Here is a 25,800-nt window from a genome sequence, read left to right as displayed (position 1 = left end):
TACAGAAAAGGTTCTGGTAGATCATTTCCCAGACTGTGCTGTAAAACAGAAAGGTTCTGTTCTTTACGGAAAGATCATAATTTCTATAGCTGATAGTAAAAAAAAACAGGACCTTTTCTGTTATTTAATTTTGTCTGTTACTTAATTACAGATAGTATGGCAAGTTTATTTATATAGCACAATTCAACAGCAAGGTAATTCAAAGTGCTTTACAGAGACATTAAAAAACAAAAACAAATAAAAAAGCATGATTTAAAATGGAAAAAAAGAAAGGAACAGTAGATAAAATCAGTAGTTAAAATGTAAGTTTTGAAATATAATTTGAAGTATAATTAAGTCCAGATCCCAAATTGGATTTGGATTATAATTAAGTAACAAATACTATACATATACTATAAACTAATAGATTTTGCACAAATACAGCAAATACTTTGGTGCAATACGAATGGCCATGGGAGAAGTTTATCAGCAAGAGGAACAGTTAAATTTATTAAAATACAGCGCAGTCCAAAATGTATGCCTTACTTAACATTTTCCAAAGCCGTCCATTGGGCCAGAAACTGTAGCGGCCCAATTCTGGCTTCTCTGCCTTATATTTGATACCCTTGTTATAGGTTTTCATTTTGAAGTTTTGGAGTTTTCCTGTAAAGTGTTCCTGGTGCAGGTTTTTTTTTGTGGGATAGACCCCATCGTGGTCCCTGCGTTGCCTAGCCCTCCTGCAGAGAGAGCAGAGCACCAGCTGTCACTGTGCTAACAGTCTGACTATTATATGAGATTTAACAGCATCTTACTGTGTTTAGCTTCTTAGCCCAGTTTGACATCACTATGTCCATTTAACAGAGGCTGTTTGTGGGATACAAAGCCTTAGAAGCTGAACTCCATTACATCTTAGTTTAATTACAACACTCTTTAGTGATCTGATAAATGTTGGGGTTTGTGTGCTCCCAGACCTCATTCATTGCATTTCAAATCAAATCACTTTTTATTGTCACATCACATGTGCAGGCACACTGGCACAGCACATGCGAGTGAAATTCTTGTGTGCGAGCCCCACAAGCAACAGAGATGTGCAAACACAACAACACAAACGAGCAAAATACAAGAATGGCCAACCTGAAACTAATAAATATATGTACAATATATAATAGTGTATGCATTTCTGGATGTGTATACTAAATATTTTCCTACGTGTGTGTGTGTGTGTGTGTGTGTGTGTGTGTGTGTGTTTGTGCCCTCTGTTTGCAGTTTGGTTCATCCATCTGCTTGCTCAGTGATAGAGCTATTAAAGGATTTAGATAAAGCTGATTTACTGCCTTCAGAGTCAGGCTGTAATTGAAGACGTGATTCATTCAGTGATGGGAGTTATACTTAGCAATGTGGATGTGTGTGGGGGGGAGGTGGTGGAGTGGGGGAGTTCAGATCACAAAGAATGAACTGTAGCCAGCGCTGCCAGCAGCAGGTGTCACTAAGGAATATATTATCGTATATAGTAATATGAAAATGATCTTAATCATCAACATGTCTATCTACAGGTGGTCTGTAGTGGTACAACTGAATCATTTGACCACCTACTCAATTCATCAATGGGCTTTGATCAGTGGTTGTTGATCAATGGTCATAGAAACTTGCATATTAATGCTCAAGGAACTGGCCTCACAGTCCATTGTTCATTGAATGAGCTAGTTTCAGTCATTGTCCAAATGTACTGTTTAGGTTGGGGAAACCTGCAGTCAGCTGAGACTGAAGAAGTCACTTGGATGAGTGATGAAACATTTCTCCACTGAAAACGCTACGCGCAGATGAACAGAATCAACCTTTTGGGATTTACTTACCTGGATGACTAAGCATGCATCAAGACATTTTTCAGTGTTTTTATTACTGCTAATTTCTGCAATTATGTCATTCACCAAAAACAATTCCTTTACATTCATAGCAGACAAAAAACACTTCTTCAGAGCCATGGTATAGAGGACCTGCTTTGTATGTTTTGTCTCAGTGTAAGGAGTATAAATATATAACCCCAATTTACCACTTCACTGCCTCCATCTCTTCCTGTTTGCAGTGTCCTTCTCTGTCACACCAACCCCTGCATGTGCCTACTCCCATGAACCTTCTCTGTGCTGTTCCTCTTTTCCTCCTGCCTGGAAGCTCCTTCTTCAAAATCCTTTGCATAGTATATCCAACATCTGCCCTCCGCTCATGCTCAAACCATCTCAGCCTGAGGTGTTCCTTTAATCTCGTCAATTCTAATGTCAAATGGAAAAGAAATAAAGTTTTTCCTTTATTCCTCAGGCATCCTCTCACTCTCCAAGAATGTGTTAACCAGTCTGGTTAAAAAGTCCCCTGTTCTCTCTCCTAGACATCACCATTCCTTTACAGGTATGTCACTGGACCAACTGCCTTTTCACTCTTAATTTTCTTCATCGCTCCCTTCATTTCCTCCTTACCGGTCCTATGCACTTCCTGATTATCTTTCTCTCTATCTGTCCTCCTCTCTCACTTATTTTCTTCAGTCATCTGCCTCTTGCTAAAATTGTTTATTTCAGCCCAATATGTGCAAAACATACAAAGTTAATTTGCACAAAAACAACAATCAAACAAAAGAACTTTTTGGATTTTACCCAAGGTTCCTGCCAATGTACATCTTACAGCTTATTTAGAAAAAAAATACACCAAACAAACAAAGACGTTTAGCTTTTTTTTTATTATTGCATTTTAATATATGGTGCAGATGTTCCCCTTAATCAATTGCATATACTGTCATAGGTCTTTCGTGTATTCGTAGTATTTTAAATTTTGCAGCTGTATCTCTTATCTTAGACCAGGAGTGTTTCTGAGCCAGTTCAAGTACAATCTGAAAACACCCAGCTGAGCCACTACCAAGATCTTAAGAAAGATGAAACCAATCTGGTATCAAAATGAGGAGCATTGAATTTCTGCTACTGAAACACTGTGATAACCACTGACTTCATCGCTTGCACTTTACAGTGTGTTGAACTACACCTGTTGTCAGCCTGTGTCTGGGTTTGGCCACTGGGCCATGTTTGACACCTCTTACTTAGATTATTATCTGTATAAAGCACTTTGTGACTTCTATTTTTGAAAACTGCTACATAAATAAATAATTTTTTAAAATCTCATAAACATCTCTTAATTTCTACATATAGTTTAGGTTTATATTTAGGTTTACTAGCTTTGAATTTTTTGCCTTAACTAGGTTATGCTGTGACTTAGCAGGTCTAATGTTTGACTTTGGATCTCATAATTTTGATTTTAAAAGCTTTGATTTGAAAAGAAAAATCTCTTCTATCCTGTTTTATGTCTTTTTAAAAATTTCTTTTTATGTCTGTGTGCAAACCATTTGGAAAAAATTAGACCAAATATTAAAAACAACTACGTAATTATTTGTTTATTGATTTTATATGGATTATTTAATACGGCATGTAGAAGTCAGCTCAGGGACGTTTGTGCGTGATGACGTTGCACAAAGAACGTAATACGTTGCTGCTGAAATGCTAATTGGAAGCTAAGTGGCTACTTTCTGCACCCTCCTTGTCTCCTGTTGTTACCTGCGGACAAGTTGGCCTGAAATACCATTAAACATATTTAGGAAACGGTTAACATTCTTCAGAGCATCTCTGTGTCCGGTGTCGGGCCGTAGCTATGGCTCTGCAAGGCCCGGAGGAGCTGGGGGAGCCGGTCGAAGAGTCGGAGGATCTGGACGACCAGGACGCTAGCAGCATCTCCCCGGCGGAGGAAATAACGCTACCCCCCGGGCCTGGAGGCGACGAGGAGACGGAGGAGGCTCTTCTGCTGCCCTGGGACCGTTTCTCCGCCTGGCTGCACTGCATTTGTGTGGTCGGCTTCGACCTGGAGCTCGGACAGGCGGTGGAGGTGAGACAAAAGTATCCGCCGGGGACAGCGGGGTCATGTTAAACTCAGTGAGGCTACAAATGTCTAAGTTAGCAGTTTTTTAGGCTTGGGCTAATTCTTGGAGGGGAGTGAACAAATCACTTTCATTAGCTGCTTTCATTTTGCCACTCTTTGATTTAACAATGATTACACGAGTACACACGCGCTTCACAAAACTAGCAGAACATTTTACTGTAGGATCACTTTATGACAATGCCGAGCTTACGGGGAAGCGTGTTTGGTGTCCTTAGCTGAAGTTAGTCCGTCCCAGCAGCCACTGCATCACTCAGGCTATAACTTCAAATGGACGTATTTTGCAGAAAGTTGCATATTTAAAAAAAAAAAAAAAAAAAAAAATTCAACTTAAAACGGTACCCAAATGTTTTGAATCCTACTGAAGTCACAAAGGCTAAAAAATTCCCCAACACCTGTTGACCTCACAGGAGTTATAGAAACACACATTAATCAGTTACCTGATAACAATGTTTAAATGAAAAACAACTATGCAGATTCAGACTTCTTCAGGTCTTTCTGTTTCACTTTCTCCAGGGGACTGAGCTACACTAAGACTACAGAGCATTTCATCATTTTGATTTACTAATTGGATATAGTACTTAGTACGGTAAATTCATCAGCAGTACTATCAGCAGTGCAGCACATGGATCAGCATATTTGTTTGTTTGTTTTTTAATGGGTATATCAAAATTTTACTTGATTTGAATTAGTAGTGGGGGGAAATCAATACAGCATAGTATCACGATACTGTAATGATATAGGAATACCAGATACTGATTTTTAAATTAAATATTTAAAATACTCTGGGAGTACTATGAACAAGATGGCTCATTTCATGCTTCACCGTGCTGAGGTAACATTAGCTGAACAAACTTAACATTAAACTGGTTCAACCAAAACCACTGGACACACTTAGCTTGACAAAGCTAAGCAGTTCAGGAGGCATCCTTTCTGCAGACAGTTGCAGTCTGACTTGGACTGACTGAAAATCGCTGTCAGAGAGACTGTCGAAGGTATGTAAATAATTGCTGTCTAATTTATAAATGCAGAATGATTGCCAATGTTTGTGTAAAGTTGGTCAGAAGGTTCCTTTGTGAGTGCGCATGCGCCATTAGCGTGCTGCCTGCTGTAACCCCTAATTTCCCTCGGGATGAATAAAGTATTCTGATTCTGATTCTGAAGATGCTGCTGTTGCTCTGAATGAGTCTTTGTCAACGAGCACAACTGGAAGGGACTCAACTCAACTAGCTGCTAGCTGGTTAAGAGCAATTATAATAGTTGAATATTAATTTCTGTCTAGGTAGACATTAACAGACGTGATTTTTGATGGTGTATAACAGTTAATTGTGCATTATCAGAAACAGATTGCATGTAATTGCCAACTTGACCTCATTCAATCACAGACTGATAGCAGGCTTACTCTGACTTACAGCAACATTTGTGAGTGGTTCTAATGACCATTTTGGTGTAGTTGAAGATAACGTTATCTTATTAGATAAAATATAAATATTGACAAAGTTTAACTTAAGGAGATAATTTGCTGTTTTTAAAAAAAGTGATAATTCGCAATATATGTTGTGAAAATGCAGCACATCACAAAATGTTAAAAATAGCAACAGTATCATATTTTGAGAGAAATATTTTGTTAATATTGTATTGAGGGGTGTCTGGTGATTCCCACCTCTGTTTTAGTTTTTATCTTTGTCTCTCAGTCACATTAAAATCAGTTTATAACATCCTTGCATTGTATTACAGTTTTCCAGTTCTTTTTACAGTTTAACAACATAAGCACAGCACATAATAGAGGCTGACCAAAGTTTTCAGTTGTGCGTTTGTGAGATTCTTCTTTGGGTAAAGTGTTGTTTGTTTTTTCTCTTTCAGGTCATTTACCCTCATCATTCCAAACTGTCGGAGAAAGAGGTGAGTTACACTGAATTTATTCTTTATTTTTTTAAAGAAAGGTTTGTTTTTGGAACATTTATCGACATGTTAAAAAGCATCACATGTTGATGGATTGATTCACAAAGGCCCATTCTGAGGCAGGCAAAGCCTAGTATGGGTATGTAAACCTGAGCTGATGTAATAAAAGAGGTAAGGACATAAACTAAATATTTGCTGTTCTTTCAGAAAACAAGCATCTGCTACCTTTCATTCCCTGACTCCAACTCAGGTGAGTTTGTGTTTCAGCCTTTTTCTCTTATCTCGCATCCACCAAACTGGGGCTGGAGCTGGTTCTAATGCAAATCAAGATCCAGTTTTGCCTCGTTGCTTTTTCAGAACCATTCTACAGTTTGACAGGCTTGATGACATAATTAAGTACCGTTACTGTCACATGTTATTGAACCAAAGCATGGCGGATAAAATCTGTGGCCTGAACTAGGTCATCTAAAACGGACAAATACACGCACATCCTCATCAGAAGAGCTCACGCACTGCACGTTTTTTGATTTGCAAACTAGATACTATACAAAATAGGCACTCTTTCTGCACCTCTGTAGTCATGAGAGAGACACGTTACATTATTGTTTTTTTTGTTTTTGTTTTAACAGCTTTCAGATTTTTCATCAGTGATGGAAAAATTTGCTAACATCTGGTTGGGTGCTGCTTGAAAAGACCTAGTTTATACAAGGTGTTGGCTGTAATGCTAGGTGCAGCTCTTTCCAACTCTGTGTGGGATGTGTATAAAAATGGTTGTAATTCCTAAACAGTCATTCCTGTAGTTAATGCAATACTCCTTCTAAACACTTTGGATTAAAGCTGAGAGTCTACACTTCAGTCACATCTTGATTGTTTGAAATCCACTGCATAGGTCCATAAATATTTGGAGAAGTAACTGTAGGTGGATGGATATCAGCTGAACAGCATTAAGTCATAAAATTTTTTACTTCTTCTTTTTTTTTTTTTTTGGTAACTTCAGTATCTTTTTCACTGATACTCTTAGATTTTTTTTAAATTACTAAAATATTAAATGTAAGATAGATTACGGTATAGTGGTTAGCGCACTCACCACACACCCATGTACAAACACCACTGTGGCTTTGTGTGTTTGCCCGCAGGTGTGTGTTTTAGTTTACTGAGTCAGAGGGGGGTGAAGCTAAAGGAGCCTGCTGCCCTCAGTTTGAAGACAGGATTAGGACAGACTGCTTACAGGGCTGCTATATATATCTCTCACTGTAGGTGTTTGTCAGAGAGAAAGGGGGAGAGAGACATTAAACTGAGGAACTGCAGCTCTCTTTCTGTGTGTGTGTGTCGTCCATAATTTAGCCTTACATCCTGAACAGATTTGGCATAATTTGTCATTAATCCACTTTGGGAATTCAGAATAAATGGTGACAGATGAATATTTTTTTTGTGCTCTTTATTTGGAAACTGCTGACTCTTCATGCGTCTCATACCCAATAGAGCTTTATAAAACAAGTTATTGTGCATAAATGAATAGGCCAGTAATCGGATCAGATGTAAGGTTGCTCTACATTTGTGCGACTACCTCCATCCGTTTCCTTCCAGGCCGAGCAAGCAGCAATTTAAGTGGAGATGCTCAGACCTGCCTCTTCTTCATCTGTACTGGGGGAGGGGGGTAAAAAGTCAAGTCATTTGTAAAAACGTATTTAATTCTGATGCTGCCTGTCCTGTGAACTCTATGTGGCATTGGTCAACTTGTTGTTAAAAGGGGACTGATGTGATTTGTGGAAAATAAAGCAAAGAGCTTTAAAGTCTTTCTTTAAGTACACAGAAGTATTCGGACTGTGTTTGAGTGACTAGAAACTCAAAATTAATTCAGAGCTGTGGTCCGGCAGCAGTGGCCTGTTTTCATGCTGTGTGGTCTTGAATGCAACCCGACTGAATGATGTCATGGAGTCTTGGCTGTCCTTTTCTGGTGCTCCTGGTAGTGTGTGCTTATGTATGCGTGACTTATGAAGTGGAATGCTTTTAAGTCTACCAGCCTGAGCTGAAGTGTTTGTCTTTCTTTGAATGTCCTAAAGCTCATTTTCTCTGTCTAAAGATGTGTTGACCTCCTGCTGAGGTTAACTTCTGGTTCATGGCTTATGCAGGACTTCCTGTTTCCTTTTTTCTTTCGTTTTCCTCTTCCTGTTTGCCTAAAAGACCAGAGGATGCAGGCTAGAAGAGCTGACCAGTGCTCATCGATGTCACATTTTTCTGCAGCGTACATTTTTTAATTCTTTATTTTTACAGGTGTGCACAATGCAGATGTGTACAGAAATAGGTTGTGGTGGATTCTGCAGTGTTTTTGTTGTTTCTCAAAGGTGATTTTTTTTTTTTAATCTATTTATGATCACACTTATAATCTTAGTTTAAAGTTAGCTGAGGACAGTGCAGTTTTTCTTCTTCAGAACAAATTAAGTTGTATATTTTTTGATTTTCATACACAAGAGACTTGGGTTTAAAGAATAATTTAGTACAAGTTTTTGAATGTTCCTAAAGTTTTGTAGCAGTCCTTTGCTAATGTGTCTTTATGAAGTGATTTTTATTTTTTCCCCAGCTTATGTATATTTTGGTTCTATATGCTAGTCTGATCTTAGAAAATACTGGAATATACATCCATATTTATATGTATTCACCATGTTTATCTGCATAGTGTTGGTCATTGCTCTGCCCTCTTTTTCCAGGTTGCCTTGGTGACACACAGTTCTGCTTCCGGTTCCGGCAGGGTTCCAACAGGAAGACGTCACTTGGCTGCTTCTTGGAAACCACTGACAGAGATGCGCCACCTTGTCTGAAGGTTAGGCACCGCTCATTAACACACACACAGCTCTGTAGGCACATAAACTGCACAGTGTAGAGTTTTGTGTGCTGAGAGTAAAATAAGAATCTGTGAACTGATAATTTGCTGTGTGTGTGTGTGTGTGTGTGTGTGTGTGTGTGTGTGTGAGTGACAGAGGGAGCAGGGCCATTACTATGGTTATGTGTACTTCCGTCAGGTGCGAGACAAATCTTTGAAGAGAGGATACTTCCAGAAGGTCAGTGTCAAACTGCAGGAGGACTAAATACAGCCGGTGATAGAAAACTTAAGCATGAACAAGGATCCAGCACACAATGCACTGTGTTAAAAAATTTGAGAGAGATTATGCTTCCTGTTACCACAATAGGACTTATAATGGTTTTAAGCGATTTTTTTTCTCTCCATATTTCAGAGATTAAATGGTTTCAGCAACACCTTTTGGTTATGATTTTAGGCTTACAATAGTAGTACTCCCACTTCAGGCAAGGTTACATTGTGATTAACTGTATTAGTGCTCTCCTTGATAGAAAAACTGCATGCATGTTAAATTTGATATATATAATTATCTAAAATGATTTATTTTTACCCGACGCTATTTCAAAAGGCTTTTTTAATGTGGTGCAAATGTAACATTATACTTTATCATGACCGCAGGTATACAGAGGGTTAAAATAAGAAACAAAGGCCCATGTCGAGCATATACTAGTTCAAGCTTTGGGTTTGATTCTCAGTTTTTATTTGCAGTTTTTATTTGCTCTTTGGGGTTTAATCTATTACTAGACAAAATGAGGGATTGTCGGCTCACTATATTCTGACATCTTTCAGACAAAATCAAAATCAAACCACTAAAAAAAATTACATACTGATGAAATGTCTGAAAATACAATTCCCTCTTTTTTTTTTTTTTTTTTTTTTCTTTCTTTCTTGCTGTGCCTGTCTCTTTCCAGTCTCTCGTCTTGATCAGTCAGCTGCCCTATGTGACCTTCTTCCACTCGCTGCTGAAGATTATGGCTCCTGAATACTTTGAGAAACAGGAGCCCTGCCTGGAGGCTGGTCAGTTTGATTACCTGTCTGTATGCAATCATTTGTGTAATCCTGTCTCAGCTCCGTGTGGTCCAGAAGAGTTAACTACACAGTCCTTAGTTCACACTTTTACAGTGCTTTCACATCCTAGTTACATCTAGTTTCAGCATTTTTATTTTTATGGCACAACGTATCAGCTTGGCAGCAGGTCCGCTGTACTGAGACTTCTCAGTTTATCAGATGTCATCGTAAGCTTGGTTGGCCTCTTACAAAGTTTAGAGAAACCAGTTTGTTGCACATTTAATCACAAGACATGTATTTTATATCTGTTCTCAGGAATGAGTTTCCTCTCGTCTGTTTAGCTTTTGAGGACTTCAAGAATACAGCAAAATGAGATTTCATTGATATGGTCAGACTTGAAAAAGATGTTTTACTTAGAACTAAGGAACAATTTAAGATGTTGACAGCCAAACCAAACTGTCACTGTCTAATTCAGAGAAATAGTAAAAAAAAGATAAATATAATTTTAAAATGACTAAAACGGCTTTTGTTTGTTTTTCTTTACTTTCATTAACCAAAAACCACAAAATAGAAATGTCCTCTTAGAGCAAGTTTTTCCCTCTAAAGTCAGTGTCTCTAGTATTTAATATCTAATATGTGTTGGAAGTACTGCTTTTCAGTAATTTCATCCAGGCTAGTAACAAACAAGGAGAGCCCACGCACAATAGGGTTTAATTAGTCAGTCAAATTACCTAATCAATAATTGGTGCAGTGAGATGTGAGAGTATGGTAAACGGTACTACCTAAGGTGTCTCATTGAAAAAGTATCTAAAGTTGGATATGGCTGCAAAAACAAAATAACCAAGAAAACCAAGAGAGGATTGTGGATAAGTGTGTTTTCACACCTGTGGTGTTTAGTCCATTTAGTTCACAGTAATTGGACTTATGTATAGACCAAAACAGCTGCACTGTGACCCTTTGAAGGAATAAACCCCAGAGTTGTTTGTTTATGGTGTGATGTGACCATCATCCGAACGAAATGCAAGGTGTATGTTACAATTTTGAGATTAAAAAAATATCCCATAACCACGTATGCTTTGTATTCTCAATGTGGGAAGGTACTGCAGATGTGCAAAGGTCTGTAGGGGCTAGCAGCTAGATGTGAAATGAATGTAAATTCTCCATGTTCTCCAGTGGTCCAGAATACAGCACCTTCTTCCTGTATTTACTTTTGTTGCTCCGCTCATTGCTCCTGGCCAGTGAGTGGATTCATATGGGCTCAAATTGTGTTCATAAATATTTTGTACTTGTAAATCAGGATTTGTATGTGTAAAAAGAATTTGTGTGTGTGTGTGTGTGTGTGTGTGTGTGTGTGTGTGTGTGTGTGTGTGTGTGTGTGTGTGTGTGTGTGTGTAAAAAAACAAACAAAAAAAAAAAAACAGATTTGTGTGTGGACTTAGCCAAAAAATACGTGTGTTTGGCTATTGGAGGGGTTCTTTATGGAGCTTCAGGTCCTTGAAGGGAATAAATGCCTTTTTACATGCCAGCCCAGTGTTTTCCTTCATCAACACGAAGGAAAACAGTCTGTGGTGGTCTCAGTTTGGTGATTTTTGTGTCACAGGTTTATGTGCTTAATACAGGGACCTCCAGGGCCTTTCCAACAGCGCTGCGGACCGGGGGGGGGCAGTATTGTGGAAATGACAGTCTTCACTAGTGGGGATAGTTACAAAGCTTTCTTCGTTATTAATGAGCATACATGTTTTTATTGAATATTTGAAGAACCAGCAAAAAAACCAGAAACTCTTGAAGAGGACATAAAGTCAGAGATAGAAACGACAATGAGCAGGTGCATCTAGTACAGGTAGAGCTGCTGCAAAAACCCACAGAGCCCAGCAGCCAGTGCAACAAATTCTGGATCCTTGGCTTTTAGTTAGCATTAGCAGCACATGCTGCGTCTGATGTGAAAGTACCTTTATGCTGCACACTGTGACTCACAGCCATGGTCCCAGGCAAGCCCTGACTTTGTGTTAAACTAATCCTAAAGTAATAATGGTATTTCTAACCACTGATATACCACAACTTTATCCTTTCAACAGCTACTGAAAGTTAGGGGACCTAGCTTCTATCGGATATTTACATAGAGATCCTCCAGCTTCAAACTGTATTACCCTTCAAGGACCTGCAGTTCAAAAAAGCGCTCCTCCGACAGCCAAACCCATCTGTTCTCTGTTTGGATAGTTAAATTTGGCCAATGTCGTGTCAATCACAATCAGATGAAAGGAAAACAGGGTCAAAATTCGTACTTGTAACTTGAAACTTGAGTGCAGTTTCACACCTATTTTAAGTCCACACACAAATCTGTTTTACACTCACACAAATTCTTTTTACACATACAAATCCTGATTTACAAGTACAAAATATTTATGACCACAATTTGAGCCCATAGACTCACATGGTTTGTAGTGATGCATTTTGGCTTGCTTGGAGTTCCTTATGTGAAAAAAACACACCAAACCAAACAATGTGAAAAAAGTTCTAAACTAAGTTTACAAACTCATCAGCTGATTCGGACCAGAGTATATGAACTATAAGTGGAGACAGTGTGGACTAAAAGAGGGGTTGTCCTGTTGGGCACTCCCACCTCTCAGGTGCAGCCATGGAGGGTCGGCCAACCCACTGTTTTACCCATGTCTAATTGGAAACTATTTATAGGGATTGTAGATTCTAGTTGATTATAGATTAATACCGACCAGTATAAGGCAATGATGCCATCTTTAATTTGGTAAGGGATGATCCCCTTATTTTGAAAGTTTGATTGCACATTGACTAAGGAATTGTAAATCACAAGTGGTTTGCCAAGTCAGAAAGCAGTGACTGTAGCTGCTGACCAGTCTCCATGATTGTGAACTTGTCTTGCCACAGAAGATGAAGAATATCAGAGAGGCAGCCAATTATTTCTGTATACTTAAATAAATCCTTTTTCTGTTTTCAGAGAAGATCCTTTTTAATTCAAAATTGTTGTTGTGTTTGATAGCTTGTAATGACATCGATCGCTGGCCAACGCCTCATCCTGGACGAATCCTGACGCTGCCTATCATGGGTGTAGTCCTCAAGGTACACTCACGCACTAAGTTGAAACCAGCAGATGTTTAGTTTTGACATGTCGTGACAGGTAAAGAACAGGTCTAATTAATAACTTTAAAGATGGCTCGATTCAATTTCCCACGATAGGCAAATATTTGTTTAATCAGGCAGTCTTGTTCAGGTAGAACAAGAATGCTTCGCAGTCAGCAGTAACCTGTACTTTAAAGCAGCATTTAGGGGCTTAGTGAGGTAACTTCAATGTTTTCAATGTTATGAAGTTGGTTCACTACTTCTGTGTCCTTCATGTCTTTTATTTTGTTTTAAAGAGTACAAATTGGTACAGTTCTGGGACTGAAGGTTTGGTTTAGTTAAGTTTATCACTTTAATGAGTGTTTTAATACATTTGTATTTAAAAAAAAATAAAAAAAAATAAAAATCTGATTTCAAAGTGCTTTAATTCAGCAGTCGTTCACTGTTAATGATCAAAACGTGTTATTAGAGTGGGTCTTTGAATTTTACGTGGTTGCTGGTAGGGAGCATAACAACAGCAGTGGCTACAATGACTCCAGACATGCTCGAAAAACTATGAAACGAGTTTGATTATTGTAAGGATGAATGTTGTAAGTCTAGGGTAGGGTTGTAACTAAAGATTATTTTCTTCAATTACTCGATTAGACAACGACTATTTCAGTAACTCTTATCTCCGCTTCCTGTGGGCAGACCTTCTGTTCTATGCTCCATCACCCTGTTGTCTCGTCCCACAGCAAATTAAAATAAAAACCCAGGAAGCATATGAATTTGAAAATAATCAAATGTATTTCTAACATTTCTCAATATGACAGAGTAAAAATGAAATAAATAATATTATTTAAGTAATACAAATTAAAGTGCTAGTAGTATTTAAACAAAAAAATAACTGCAAACAAGAAACTAAAAATAGTTTCTGTGTAAAAGTTCAAACAAACTTCAAAGCAAAAAGATTTTTTCCAGTCCAAAAAGAGAAGTTTCCAAAGTTTACAGATGATTCAGTTCATGAATTTACGATTGCACTAAACATAATGTGGAGTGAGGTTTGCTCCTATCTTTGAGATGATGTTCCCAACTGCTGCTAAAGATGCACTCTTTCATGACTTCAGCCATTTAAGAGTTGCATGATCCTCTTTTCAGGACAAACTCTTCCATATGCCTGTGGATAATACTAGTAAGAAGGACCTAAACAGAATTAGAAAAGGCCGTCACTAATTACAAATGTCGTTGTCTATCATTGTTTCTCTGATGAAAATCTGTGCTATGTGCTGCAGGTTCGCATCCCAACCTCTTATGATAAACCAGGAACGTCACAGCTGGTCCAATCCGCCCAGGTGATCTTACACTCGTGTGCGCACAAACACTCAGTGTCTGTTTGTATGATGTCTGATGACACACTGAGCATTATGTGAATATTAAAGCTGAAAGTGTGTTTTTGTGTTTTAGAGTGATAGCATGGTGTCCATTGTGCTCCCAACAATTCATGAAGTGGACCTCTTCAGGTGAGTCCTGCAGGTCAAGGCTGATTTAGACTAAATCTTTATAGAGCCTAAGATGCAACCTATGTTACGTAATAGTCTCATTGCAACATTGAAGCTTGTGATTGGTGTTAAGTTGCTTGTTGTCATGTCCCAGTCTGTCTTTTCGTGCAAGTCTTGGTCGCCGGCATCCATCCATTCTCTTCTGCTTATCAGGGTGCTAGAGTGTATCCCAGCTGTCATTCACACCTATAGAATCATCAGTTAACCTAACCTCAATAATTGCATCTCTTTGCACTGTGGGAGGAACTTCACGCAGAAATTCCACCGTACTCCCAGATGGTGGAGTCGAACTCGGGACCTTCTTTCTGCACCGTGCTGCCAGCATATTTTATGTATTTTACCATTATTGTTGTGTGACAATGTCTAGATTGGATTAGCGTTATTTATATGTTAGGATTGTTTAGGTAATTTTTGGATATTTTTTTTAGTGACTTGCTTTGGTATGATAATGTATGTTGGGATTGTATTTGGTGTATGTTATCTGATGTTTGGGCCCCTATTTTATAAGTCGAGAAAGGCGATCTCCATCCATTTGTTACAAATGTGTGTCATTATATTGCTGAACTTACATCGAGGTAATAATTGTTATGCTCTCACTGATCTGTTTGAAACCTGGTGCGTGGCACTGAACGAGCCAGTCGGCTGCAAACTGCATCGGTGTGAATTTCCAGGGACGTACACGTCAGGTTAAGGTGTAACGTGTACCTACAGGGTAGCCTTAACACAGAAATTTAAGTCCTCTGTCACAGTGTTCTTCTTGCTTCGGACATGTTTTGTCCCCACCTGCTGCTTAATCATGGTACTGTCACTGAATCAAGAACAATATCACTTAATGCTTCAGCTGAGGAGAACTGCTTATCAAAAAAAACAAAAACACTGAGAGAAAGTGAAGACAGGCCTTTCGCAAGGAGGGTTGATTTCAGTGTTTAGTTGGCGTCTCTGAAAACTTGCTTCTACCTTGTGTCTCTGTGGGGGAGGTGCAGACAAAATGAATAGTCATGCCCATTATTAAAAGGTCAGAGTTACTGTTTTGGGTGCTCTGCTGTGTAAATCAGCATATTCTGTATTCAGGTAAAAAAAGAATATTAATCACCCAGCTTGGTGGTTGTGCTCCTGACCAAATCTGCTGAAACCTTTTAAGACCTTCAGGTTCTGAGGTAAATTAATAAAATTGAAATCTAGCAGTTCAACAAGGTTCAACCTGAGAATGTAACACAGCCATGTGTCTTTGACGTTGCCAAAATTGACTTTGTTTGAAATTGGTTTGCAAACAGTGGGAAAGAGACTTACTCCACTCATTGTCCCCCCCCCCCAGGTGTTTCTATCCAGTCTTCTTCCATCTCCAGATGCTTTGGGAGTTGGTGTTGCTGGGGGAGGCACTTGTTGTCATGGCGCCATCACCAGCCGAGTCATCTGATACTGTGCTAGCTTTGGTCAGGTAAGTTAGCAGCGATTATTGTGCCAGGATAATATATAGACCAGTACTTAACAACAAACCCAAAGCTAATTTTTATATAATTTTGTGTCTTCATGTTCAGGAAAATTTGATGTATGACACCTAGACATGTCTTCCTGTTATAAATGTGTTATAAAGTGTAATTTATAGTCCAGCAAATGAGTCGGTCTACATATGTTTCTGTTTGTACAGTGATCAGACAGGTGTTTTTCATCCAACGCACACTGTCATATGCGTCGGTAAAATGCTGATTTGTTTAGGCCAAGCGCATTATATTTAAAATGTGAATACTTGAGATGTCTACAAAATAAGTGTGATTTTATTAATAAACCCCCCCCCCCAACTTAATCCTGTCGCCTTCACGTGTTTTATGTTGAAAAAAGTCACAAAAATGCCAGATGTACCAAAACTTATAAAAATTAAAATTCAAATATTAAGACTGACATTTACTTTCTTCTTCTTTCTTTTTTTTTTTTTTTTTTTTAAATTTGTCAGAAGGTTCAGTAAACACTCTAGTTTAAAAATGTTAGAAAATGTTTTAATGTTTTTTTTCCCCCTCTGCAGCTGCATTGCTCCTCTGCGTTACTGCAGTGATTTCCGGCCGTACTTCACCATTCATGACAGTGAGTTTAAGGAGTACACCACCAGGACGCAGGCTCCGTAAGTAAAAATAAAATGACGCCATGCTGTTGTGTCATTGGGATTAGTAGCTGGGATAAATTTGTGGACAGTGGAGCGATCAGCTGGTGAAGAGTCTGTTGCCACGAGTAGATTTGTAAAACAAAAAGTATCTATTTCACCTTCAAATAAATCAAAATGAGCAAGGAAAATAAATCAATTTAATCATGCAATAAAGTCCCTAAATTAATTTTAAATATAGCAACAGGAGCTGCTGGAACAGGCTGCCACTCCATACAGCAGCTGGAAAAAAGTGATGATAGGGCGTGGTCATTCAGGATGTTTGAAATTCTAATTTAAAAGGGAGCCAATGAACAGAAGTTACTTTGTTAGAAATTTGTTGAGTGTTGAAAATTGTTTTCTGCTTATTGGTGTTAAAAGTTATTAATCTGTGTTTCCGCAGGCCGTCAGTCATTCTAGGAGTGACCAATCCTTTTTTTGCAAAAACGCTGCAGCACTGGCCGCACATCATCCGCATCGGAGACATGAAACAAGCAGGTAAACGTTACAGCTTCAGCAAACTGAGACATACAGGGTCTCAAACCTGTTCAAAAAGATGTCTCTGTGCAAAAAGTGTGTTAATGAAGTAGGTAATGATGTATTGAAATGGAGGAGAAATATCAACCTGTCTGATCACTCTTTTCACCACCTGGCACTCACAGGAGAGATGGCCAAGCAGATGAAAGTCAAGAAACTGAAAAACCTCAAAACTCTGGACTCTAAACCCGGTAGATATTTCACATCCCCCTTTTATTCTATTTATTTTCCTGTATTATAAAGATTTTTTACTTTTTTTTAATATTACATGAAATCTCTCACTCTCTCTCTCACTCACTCACTCACACACACACACACACACACACACACACACACACACACACACACCGACAAATTGTGCAAGAGGTCCCGCAATAACTAAAAAACCAGTCTGATAAGTGTGTGTGTGTGTGTGTGTTCTGTAGGTGTGTACACTGCATATAAACCGTATCTCAACAAAGATGAAGAAATCATCAAACAGCTTCAGAAGGTGAGATATTTCCCATTTTTAAGCATCCCCTTATTCATTATTGAAAATATGAAATATTTTTATGTATTTTCTTGTTTTGCAGGGTGTTCAACAGAAGAGACCCTCTGCAGCCCAGAATGCAATTCTTCGGCGCTACTTCTTAGAACTGACACAAAGCTTCATCATTCCACTGGTAACAACCAATTACTTTATGTATGTGGTATCCTCCAATCAGATCCAAGAACTCTATAATGAATGCTGTGTTTTTTAGAGTTGAATCTGAGTTTGAAAGATTTCACAGAAGTGGATTTAACTCTGATACATCGGGCTATGAAGCTGTAAATATGTGATTTTAATTTTACAAATGACAATAAGCATTTTAGGCTTCAACTAAAATGATTTGTTCGTGTGGTGCAGGAGCGGTACGTGGCCAGTCTGATGCCTCTCCAAAAGTCCATCAGTCCCTGGAAGAGTCCTCCTCAGCTACGACCGTTCATACAGCAGGACTTCATGAAGACACTGGAGAAAGCTGGACCTCAGCTTACGTCCAGACTGAAAGGAGACTGGATAGGACTCTACAGGTGCAGGCATAAGCCTTTATTAAAAAAAATCTATCTGCAGAAGTTAATTTATCACATGGAAATCTGTATTTTTAAGTTCATAAGCCATAGAGGTTTTTACTGGGTTAAGTATGAATGGTTTGATTGTAACACAGACTGAAAGGATGTCAGTAGTGAATCACTGACATGTTGTCGGAATGCAGACTATCCCGAGTGTCATATGAACTCTCTCTTTTTTTTTTTTTTCTCTTCTTAAATTTAAAGGCATTTCCTCAAGTCTCCCAACTTTGACGGCTGGTTCCGCAACAGGAGGAAAGAGATGACGCAGAAACTGGAAGCCCTGCACCTCGAAGCGCTGTGTGAGGAGGTGAGGAGGAGAAAGGCTTGGAGTGTATAAAGATCGGGCTGAGTCTGTCTGAAACATTATTTTAGTGTTTTATGCTTTTAAGTTAACTTCTGATTGGCTCCTCAAGGTTTGAACAGCAGGTGGGTGGAACTTGAGGGACCATGAAAAGGCAATATCCAAAGCATCATACAAATTCAAGATTAAACTAACTGTGTTTAGAGTGGTCTGAGGCTTTGGCTCTCTGAACATAAAGTTGAGCATAATTATTATTATTTTCTGTTTTTACATAGATGGGATGTTAGTTAAGTGATGCCATTGGCTAAAGCTCTGTATATGTTAATGGCCATCAGTCAACATCGACTCAATTCAACAATATCAGTGTTGAATTGAGTCATAAAATGTAATGAGTACCCTTGAATTGAGTCCCAGACACCTTTATCGATCTCCATGTCATTTGTTCTTCTGCAGGATCTCCAGAAGAGAATCCAGAAGCACACAGAGGTGGAGACAGTCGATCTGGTCCTGAAGCTGAAAGACAAACTGGTCTGTAAAGATGATTCATGGTCTATAACTTTAATATTACTGCCTCTACTAAAACCTCCTGTACTTTTACTGCTAAACTACGGCTCTGCTACTAGCACAACAGCTAATAGTCCTGTAGCTTTACTCTTTTCTTGCAAAGTTAATAGATGTTGAGGTCAAAAGGTTTTGGGCACGGACCAATAAAAATCAAAACCAAAATGTGCCTGCATTATCTGTTCATTCTCAGTCAGCACACACATGACATACACCCCAAACTAGGTTTTTTGTTTTACATTAGATATTCAGTGCAGTGTCAACATGCTGCACATCCACCATAATTACTGCACTGGCTACAGGTCTTCTGGCTGGGGTGTCATTTATTGGGAGGAGTTAAGTGATGCTAACATGGTGCTAAGTAAGCTAAATAAGCATGTGAATATCTGGGAGAAACTTCAGCTACTGTAAAACTGCACTGAATCTGAACCATAGGCAACATGACCGGTTTATCTGTTGGATTAAAGTGTGTGCTAGTGTTTTATAAGGCAGTGAAGTGAGTGCGTAGCATAGAACTTTTTTTTATGTGTTGCATGGATGGGTCGATGGATGTATCATAAGAAATGAAGAACTGACATCATTCATGATTACAAGCCTTTTTAAAAAAACTAAAATAAATTTAGGAGGAGTGCCAAAGTCTTAAATCTAACCGGGCTTAAGCTGTGGGAACCCAGCTTCTTTCAGGTCTGGGAGCTGTGCAGTTTAAAACTGATTTAAAACATGACATTCAGGTTCACTTGAAGCAGAAATTGATCTTTATTCTCTGTAAAGTTTGAGCTGTGTCTGAAATTGCAAAACACACAGTGCAAATGGTCAGAACAGGATGCAGGCACTGGAAGCTGCCTGAACACGCCCAGGAGGATGACAGGTTAAAGGTCATCTTCTTTCTCGGGCAGATGACCTTCAACTCAAGGTCCATCAAATTAAAAAAAAAAATAAAAATAAAAAAAAATAAAAAATTTCTCCCTGCCTTGAATTCCTCCTTCTTTTACTTTACTTTTACTGACACAGCATACATGGCTGTGCTTGTTAGTAATCCCTGCTGATGCACCTGGTATCTTGCATCTGCTGCATCTTCAGCCTGTTGAATGAAGCATTTTTGTCTCACTGTGCTCTTTGCTGCAGACTCAGGCAGAGAGGGAGAAGTTACCAGTGCATCCCGGGACCTTGGAGAAGCTGAGAGCCCATATCGAGGGTGTCATCCTGACCTTACCAGAGGACCTGCAGGGCATCCTTCACAAGCCCACCACGCTCTGACCTCTAACCCTGCAGGCTGCAACACTAACCCCCAGTTAAAGCTTGTTTTAAAGTTTTGGGTGGGGGGGCTTGGTGGCTCTCCTCCCAGTCGGTTTCCAAGGTGAGGGTGATGTGGACCCTTTCACTCAGACTGGGTGCCAGTTTCAATCTGCTCTGGTCTAAGATGGAAAGCACATACTTGGGTGCCAGCTCTCAATGAGTCAGACTAAACAGCATGTCAGTGATCATGTGGGTATTTTTTTTTTTATTTTAAGATGACCAGTCAAACCAGGATCGACCAGGAAGTGTTTAGAAAGTGCTACTTTTTTTTTTTTTTTTAATCACTGCTACATTACTACATGAAGAAAGCCTGGAGGGCTCGATCCTGATAGCATTTTCTGAACAGTCTGAGGCTGCGTGCGCAAGCAACAAGAAGATGACTTTTACTGACCTTTGACCCTGGACGTTTTTACCTCCTTAACATTTTTTTTTGTTTGTTTGTTTTTAAACATTGATGGTGGGTCGCTGCAGTCTAACTGAACAAAATCTGGAAATGTAAAAAGTTTCCCGAAGAAGTGCACTTCATCCATAATTGGACCAGTGTGCCCTTCTCACACCTTTATGCAAACAAGCTGAGCCAAGCAGTGCTTTATAATGTGATGTTACTAAAACACACACACACAGCACTAACCACCAGCGACCCCTGCAATAACTCTCTGCAGGAGCCAGTCATCTTTTTTTATCCATGTCACATGATCGTTACATGACCTATCAAAATGAAATTCAGAATGGTCTTTATATTTGTTTGTTTTTCTGTTGTTGTTTGCTTTGCTTTGTTCTTTTAACATCTGAAGTTTTGTGTCACTCTTGTGTAAAATCATGTAGAATCTCCTCCGACAGGCCCGTATCCACCAAGAAAGAAAAATAGATCATTTGAAAAATACTTGCAGAAATGCAAATTTATAAGATATCTGTTCGGGGTTTTTTTTTTTTTTTTTTTTTTTTTTTTTTTTAATGAAAAGGAAAAAAAGTTTTTCATTTGAATGAATGAGAGGACACCAAAAAATATGAGCTAGACCCCAAAGTTTGATTTCTAGAGATAATTATTGTTTTATGATAATCGGTAATAATGAGAGATTGACTTTCTGCGTGTTGTTTGTGAACTTTCTTCTTTTCTCCTGATTAGTGTCACTGTCACAATCAGGTAATTCCTGTATCTTATTGACTTCAATTTTAAAGGGTTTACAAATTGTTCTTAGAAGTTATTTGGCCATTTTAACACTTTTACTTGAAGTATATTCTAATTTCTTATATTTTTAAAAAAATTTAAAATGGTGGAATGGACTTTTATTGTGAAATACTGAAGCTTGAGCCTTCCTTTCTTTCTGGAAAGAAAGGAAGGCTCTGGGTCATAAAAGTGGGGGATCACCGCAGCAGTTGGCGCCACATGTTTGATTTGGCATTTTTAAAGCTGTTTACTCTTTCAATTCAGCGCAATTCTTAAACGTTTGTTTCTCATCGCAGGATCAAACCGTATCCGTTTCCGCTCGAGATCGTTCATAGAAAAATAAACTTTTTAAAAGCCAAAACAACTCTTTTAAGCAATTATTTTAATGCACTTTCAAGTCCTTGCTATGAACTGAAATAAACTGTCAGTTGTTTTGATTTTAAAAAGGTTTATTTTCTATATTTAGTTTAGTTTTTTCCTGAAAATTATCATCAACTTGTATAAAGATAAATAGAAGCTGTTCTGTTTTATTCACCTGACAAAAAAATTCTTGATTGTAGAGCAGTTTGGATGACACGAAGTCTGAGACTCAGTAAGGGTGGAGTGCCCCATGTGGGTTGGGAATAAGTTGCTACCTGAATTGGAGGGTTTTTGTGTGTTCTTGTTCAGGAGTGAGGGTGGAGTGGAAGCAGAGCTGGGCAAACAGATTTGTGTGGAGTCAGCTGTGGTACTGGGTGTTAAACTGAAGCTGCTTATCTACATTTCTACCCTCACTGTTGTGAGTACTGAGTGATGGCTGCAGATACAAGCTGTGAGCTTCCTCTGAAGTTTGCTATAGGGTGCGAAGCTTGGTCAGAGTAGAGCAGCTCTTCTCTACATAGAAAGGAGGCAGTTGTGGTGGTTCATCGGTGTAAGATGCCTCCAGAGCACCTCCTAGATGAGGCGTCTTTGGCATGTCCTACTGGAAGGAGGTCTCAGTGCAAACTAGGACACGCTGGAGAGATTGTCTCTCAGCTGGCTTGTGAACACTTGTGTCTCCCCAGAAGTGGTGGTGACAGGGAGTTTTAGATTACTCTGCTGAGGCTGCTGGCCCTGTGAGCTGGTTCCAAAAAAGAGGCAGAAAATGGATAGATGGCTGGGGAGGGGGTGGAGCTTTCAAAAATGGCACTGCTGTGCTTTAAAATGTGTTCATTCTAATGACTAACAAACAATGAACTTTCTATGTATAATAGTGGACACGGTTGCCCAGGATAATACACAGATGCTGATTCTTCACATTATATTTAATTTTAGGAGGTTTAAATTATTGTGAGACTTTTTGTTTGTTTGCTTGTTTTGCCTCAGACCTTTCAAAATGAGTTAAAGCTATCGAACACATTGCGAACAAAAAACACTTTGACTAAAGAGATCTCAACTGGCTGCCCTTTATGTAATACCACTTTGTATCACAAGATGGTGCAGTGAGTCAGTGTAACCTTTAGTTAACCTGGCAGATTATTTAGAGCCCATATTTACAAAATGAAAAGCTTTGTGCAGAAATCGATATAAAGCTAAAAATTTATATTAAAAGTCAAGCTGCAACAAGAGCTCCTTCATAGCACACGATGATTAAACATGGAAATGAAGAAAGCCTGCTAAATGTTGAATTTTATGATTGCATCACTATGATCTGTGATATTTCAAAGATTTCTGTACATTTTCTAAAAAGTAGAAGCAATAATGGTTTAACAACTTGGCAGTTTGATTTTTCAGAAAACAAATTGATATGCCTCGCTCTAATTTTTCTGAAAGAGATTACATACGTCGGCACATACAGTTGTTTTATGTTTGCGTTGTACATCATCGGAACATTGAATGGACTTGCAAGCTTGTGGATTTGTTTTCCTGCCATCATGTAACAGCTGTTTTATAAATGCTTTGAATTTTGCCTTTTTTATTGAGCAGACAACTGTAAAGACAAAAAAAATGTACTGGTTGGATAAACCTGTGACATCTGGTTGTTGGGCAACCATGCAAAATTTATATTTGTATTAAAAAAAAGTAATATTTTACAACTTTCAATGTTTTAATGGAGGGCTATTCTTATTCCACAGTGTAGCAGCTGAGGAGTATTTTTTGTACATAAAGCTGTAAAGTAAAATGTTCGCCCACATATGAGGATGTATGAGAATTATTTTGCTATTCAAACAGATGTCTTTGCTAATTATTAACTATAGTGACACCACTGCAGCGATGAATAGCTTTTACGAGAATATTTACACTGCCCTGGAGGCACAGGGACATCTTGAATTTGTAGATTTTTCTCCAAAAGATACAAGTCTCTTACCAACAGAGGTGTGATAAGAGACTGGAACATCATGCCATCAAAAAACCCAAATTATGTACAAATAAAGAGATGAAATCTAAGAGTATTTATATGAAAAAGTAGCAATAATGAAGTTTTAAGTTATTCTGTAAATTTGCAAAAATTATAAGAAAGAAGTTGATTAAAATCAAAATAGTGCAGTGAGACGCTGAACTACAAACAGTTACACCATTATTTACAATATTATCATTTAGCATTATTAACATGATATTTAATTTTTAAACATTGTGTTTATCGTCAGTACTTAAGTGTCGTGTAGGGTGGCCAGATCCCAGTAAACTACGTTAAGATAAAAATGTTTAGTTTTGGGTCACATGTTTGACTTCGATCATGTGACATGTCATTTGAATGCATTTCCCCTGATTTTGAGAAGCATAAATTGAAGCTGATGTTTATTTCTGTGATCTTGTGTCGTGTTTCCTTTTTCTTGTGTTAAAACTGCTGTTCTGTCTGATAAGCAGAAAGGTTTTTAGACACGTTTCCTCTGAAACACGTGCTTACTTTAGTAAACTTTAACAAACTATGTGGAGAGTGTCTCAAAATGTGGAAGAAGGGAGATGAAATTTAAATGACCTGGTCACCCTATTCTTAAGATACTCCTAGATATAATCTGCTTTTTTACAGCAGGTCTAAATCTGCTGCTTCTCTCTGTATGAGGTAAATGCAAGTTCCTGACAGACAGATGGTTAAAATAAAAATCTGTTTATGGCAAATAATTCTGGTTTGATGGAGGATGGATGTCTCAAACACCTGGTTAAGGTTAGACTTAAGCTTATGTTTTAAATACTGTCTTATGCAGCTGTGGGACACATGTAGAAATTAGATTTAAAAGTCTCCTTCAGAGGCATTTTCCCCTCAAATTAATATAAAGTGTAGAGAAAAATGACACTACAAATTCAAAATGTCTCAAAGCCATTGTTTTTAAATATGCATTTTTGCTCCATTGACTTTTTATTTTATGTTTTTTAAATTGAAGCCATAACCACTACGCTCAACCGCTCTAACAGCCTGAAGCACTGCAGCTGTGGTGATGAGACTCGTTATGATGAAAGTCATGCTGACCTACTTTTTTAATATAAGCAAATGATTATTGAACTTGTTTGAGTGGCCTTCCTGCGGTGCATTTTTCACAACATTGTTTTTGCTTCTGAAACAGTATTACAGTGAAACAAAATTCATCCAGCAGCTGTTTTTGAATGTTTGTAAAGGTTGATGCAGATGACCTACGGCTGCTGCTAAAACTCATGCAGCATGTCGCTGTTTGATTAAATGTTTGAAAAGGCTGCTGTTTGGATGAGGTCAGAGGATTTTTCATGCTACATGTCTCGTTCAGTGGGGTCACTGACGTTAACTGGTGTGTTTTGTTTTGTGTCATTAAACTGACTTCTTAAAATGTAAAGGATCTCTTGCTTGTTTTCTGAGGAGCTCCTATCAAAGATTCTCCAGTGCTGTACGAGGGCAAGGATTTCTTTAGAGTCACGTTTTGGTCTTTAATGATCTGTAGGGGCCCAACACAGATGCAGATGAGTAAGATCTGCCTTGTACTAAAGGGTTAATTGTTGCTGAAGAGTTTATTTTAGTCTTTTTTCACTAAACCCATTTAAGTACCTTTGTTAGCTTGTCCTAATCAAACTGCAACAAAAAACCCTGCTTCATATTAAAACTGTCTTCCTGCCATCTCTTGATTACGATCTGGATTACGTGATCAGTAGAAGGCCAAAAAGGACTACCAAAACTGGATCATTTTTTTTAGATTGCACCTTCTGAACAACTGGACCCTGGGTGTAAACCCCCCTGCTGGCTCGGGTCTTTCTCGGAAGACTTTGTACTCTCTAAATACTCTGAATACTTCCACCCAAACGTCAAAGGCATGCATATTAAACTTAATAAGTGCTAGTTTCCCATCACTCACTGGGATGGGTTTCAGCCCCAAATTTGTTTTTCCACTAAAAATGTTAATACAACTAATAATCTCAAACAAAGTAAAACTTTTTTTGAAGTTTGTT

The 25,800-nt window shown here is 38.4% G+C and overlaps 1 protein-coding gene across 2 annotated transcripts; it reads left to right on the top strand.

Annotated features, from left to right (window-relative positions):
* Positions 1–3,484: 3,484 nt before the first annotated feature.
* Positions 3,485–25,193, top strand: dennd6a (DENN/MADD domain containing 6A). Of its 2 annotated transcripts, XM_085457189.1 has the most exons (19): positions 3,485–3,894; positions 5,809–5,847; positions 6,055–6,097; positions 8,556–8,668; positions 8,826–8,906; positions 9,616–9,721; positions 12,726–12,805; positions 14,077–14,136; positions 14,249–14,304; positions 15,659–15,781; positions 16,364–16,459; positions 16,881–16,975; positions 17,140–17,205; positions 17,440–17,504; positions 17,587–17,676; positions 17,901–18,064; positions 18,308–18,410; positions 18,858–18,932; positions 20,091–25,193. In XM_085457189.1, the coding sequence occupies exons 1-19, from the start codon at positions 3,664–3,666 to the stop codon at positions 20,220–20,222; spliced, it is 1,818 nt and encodes a 605-aa protein (XP_085313315.1). In that variant the 5' UTR covers positions 3,485–3,663; the 3' UTR covers positions 20,223–25,193. The 2 variants fall into 2 exon arrangements, with proteins under 2 accessions (XP_085313315.1, XP_085313314.1); XM_085457188.1 differs by lacking the exon at positions 20,091–25,193 and having other exon boundaries at positions 18,858–20,049.
* Positions 25,194–25,800: the final 607 nt, after the last annotated feature.

This window comes from Copadichromis virginalis, linkage group LG5, assembly GCF_057382275.1.
Source record: "Copadichromis virginalis isolate Kocher_CV1m ecotype Utaka linkage group LG5, C_Virginalis_male_GT1.1, whole genome shotgun sequence".
Taxonomy (NCBI): domain Eukaryota; kingdom Metazoa; phylum Chordata; class Actinopteri; order Cichliformes; family Cichlidae; genus Copadichromis; species Copadichromis virginalis.
This window is presented reverse-complemented; position numbering and strand designations above follow the sequence as displayed.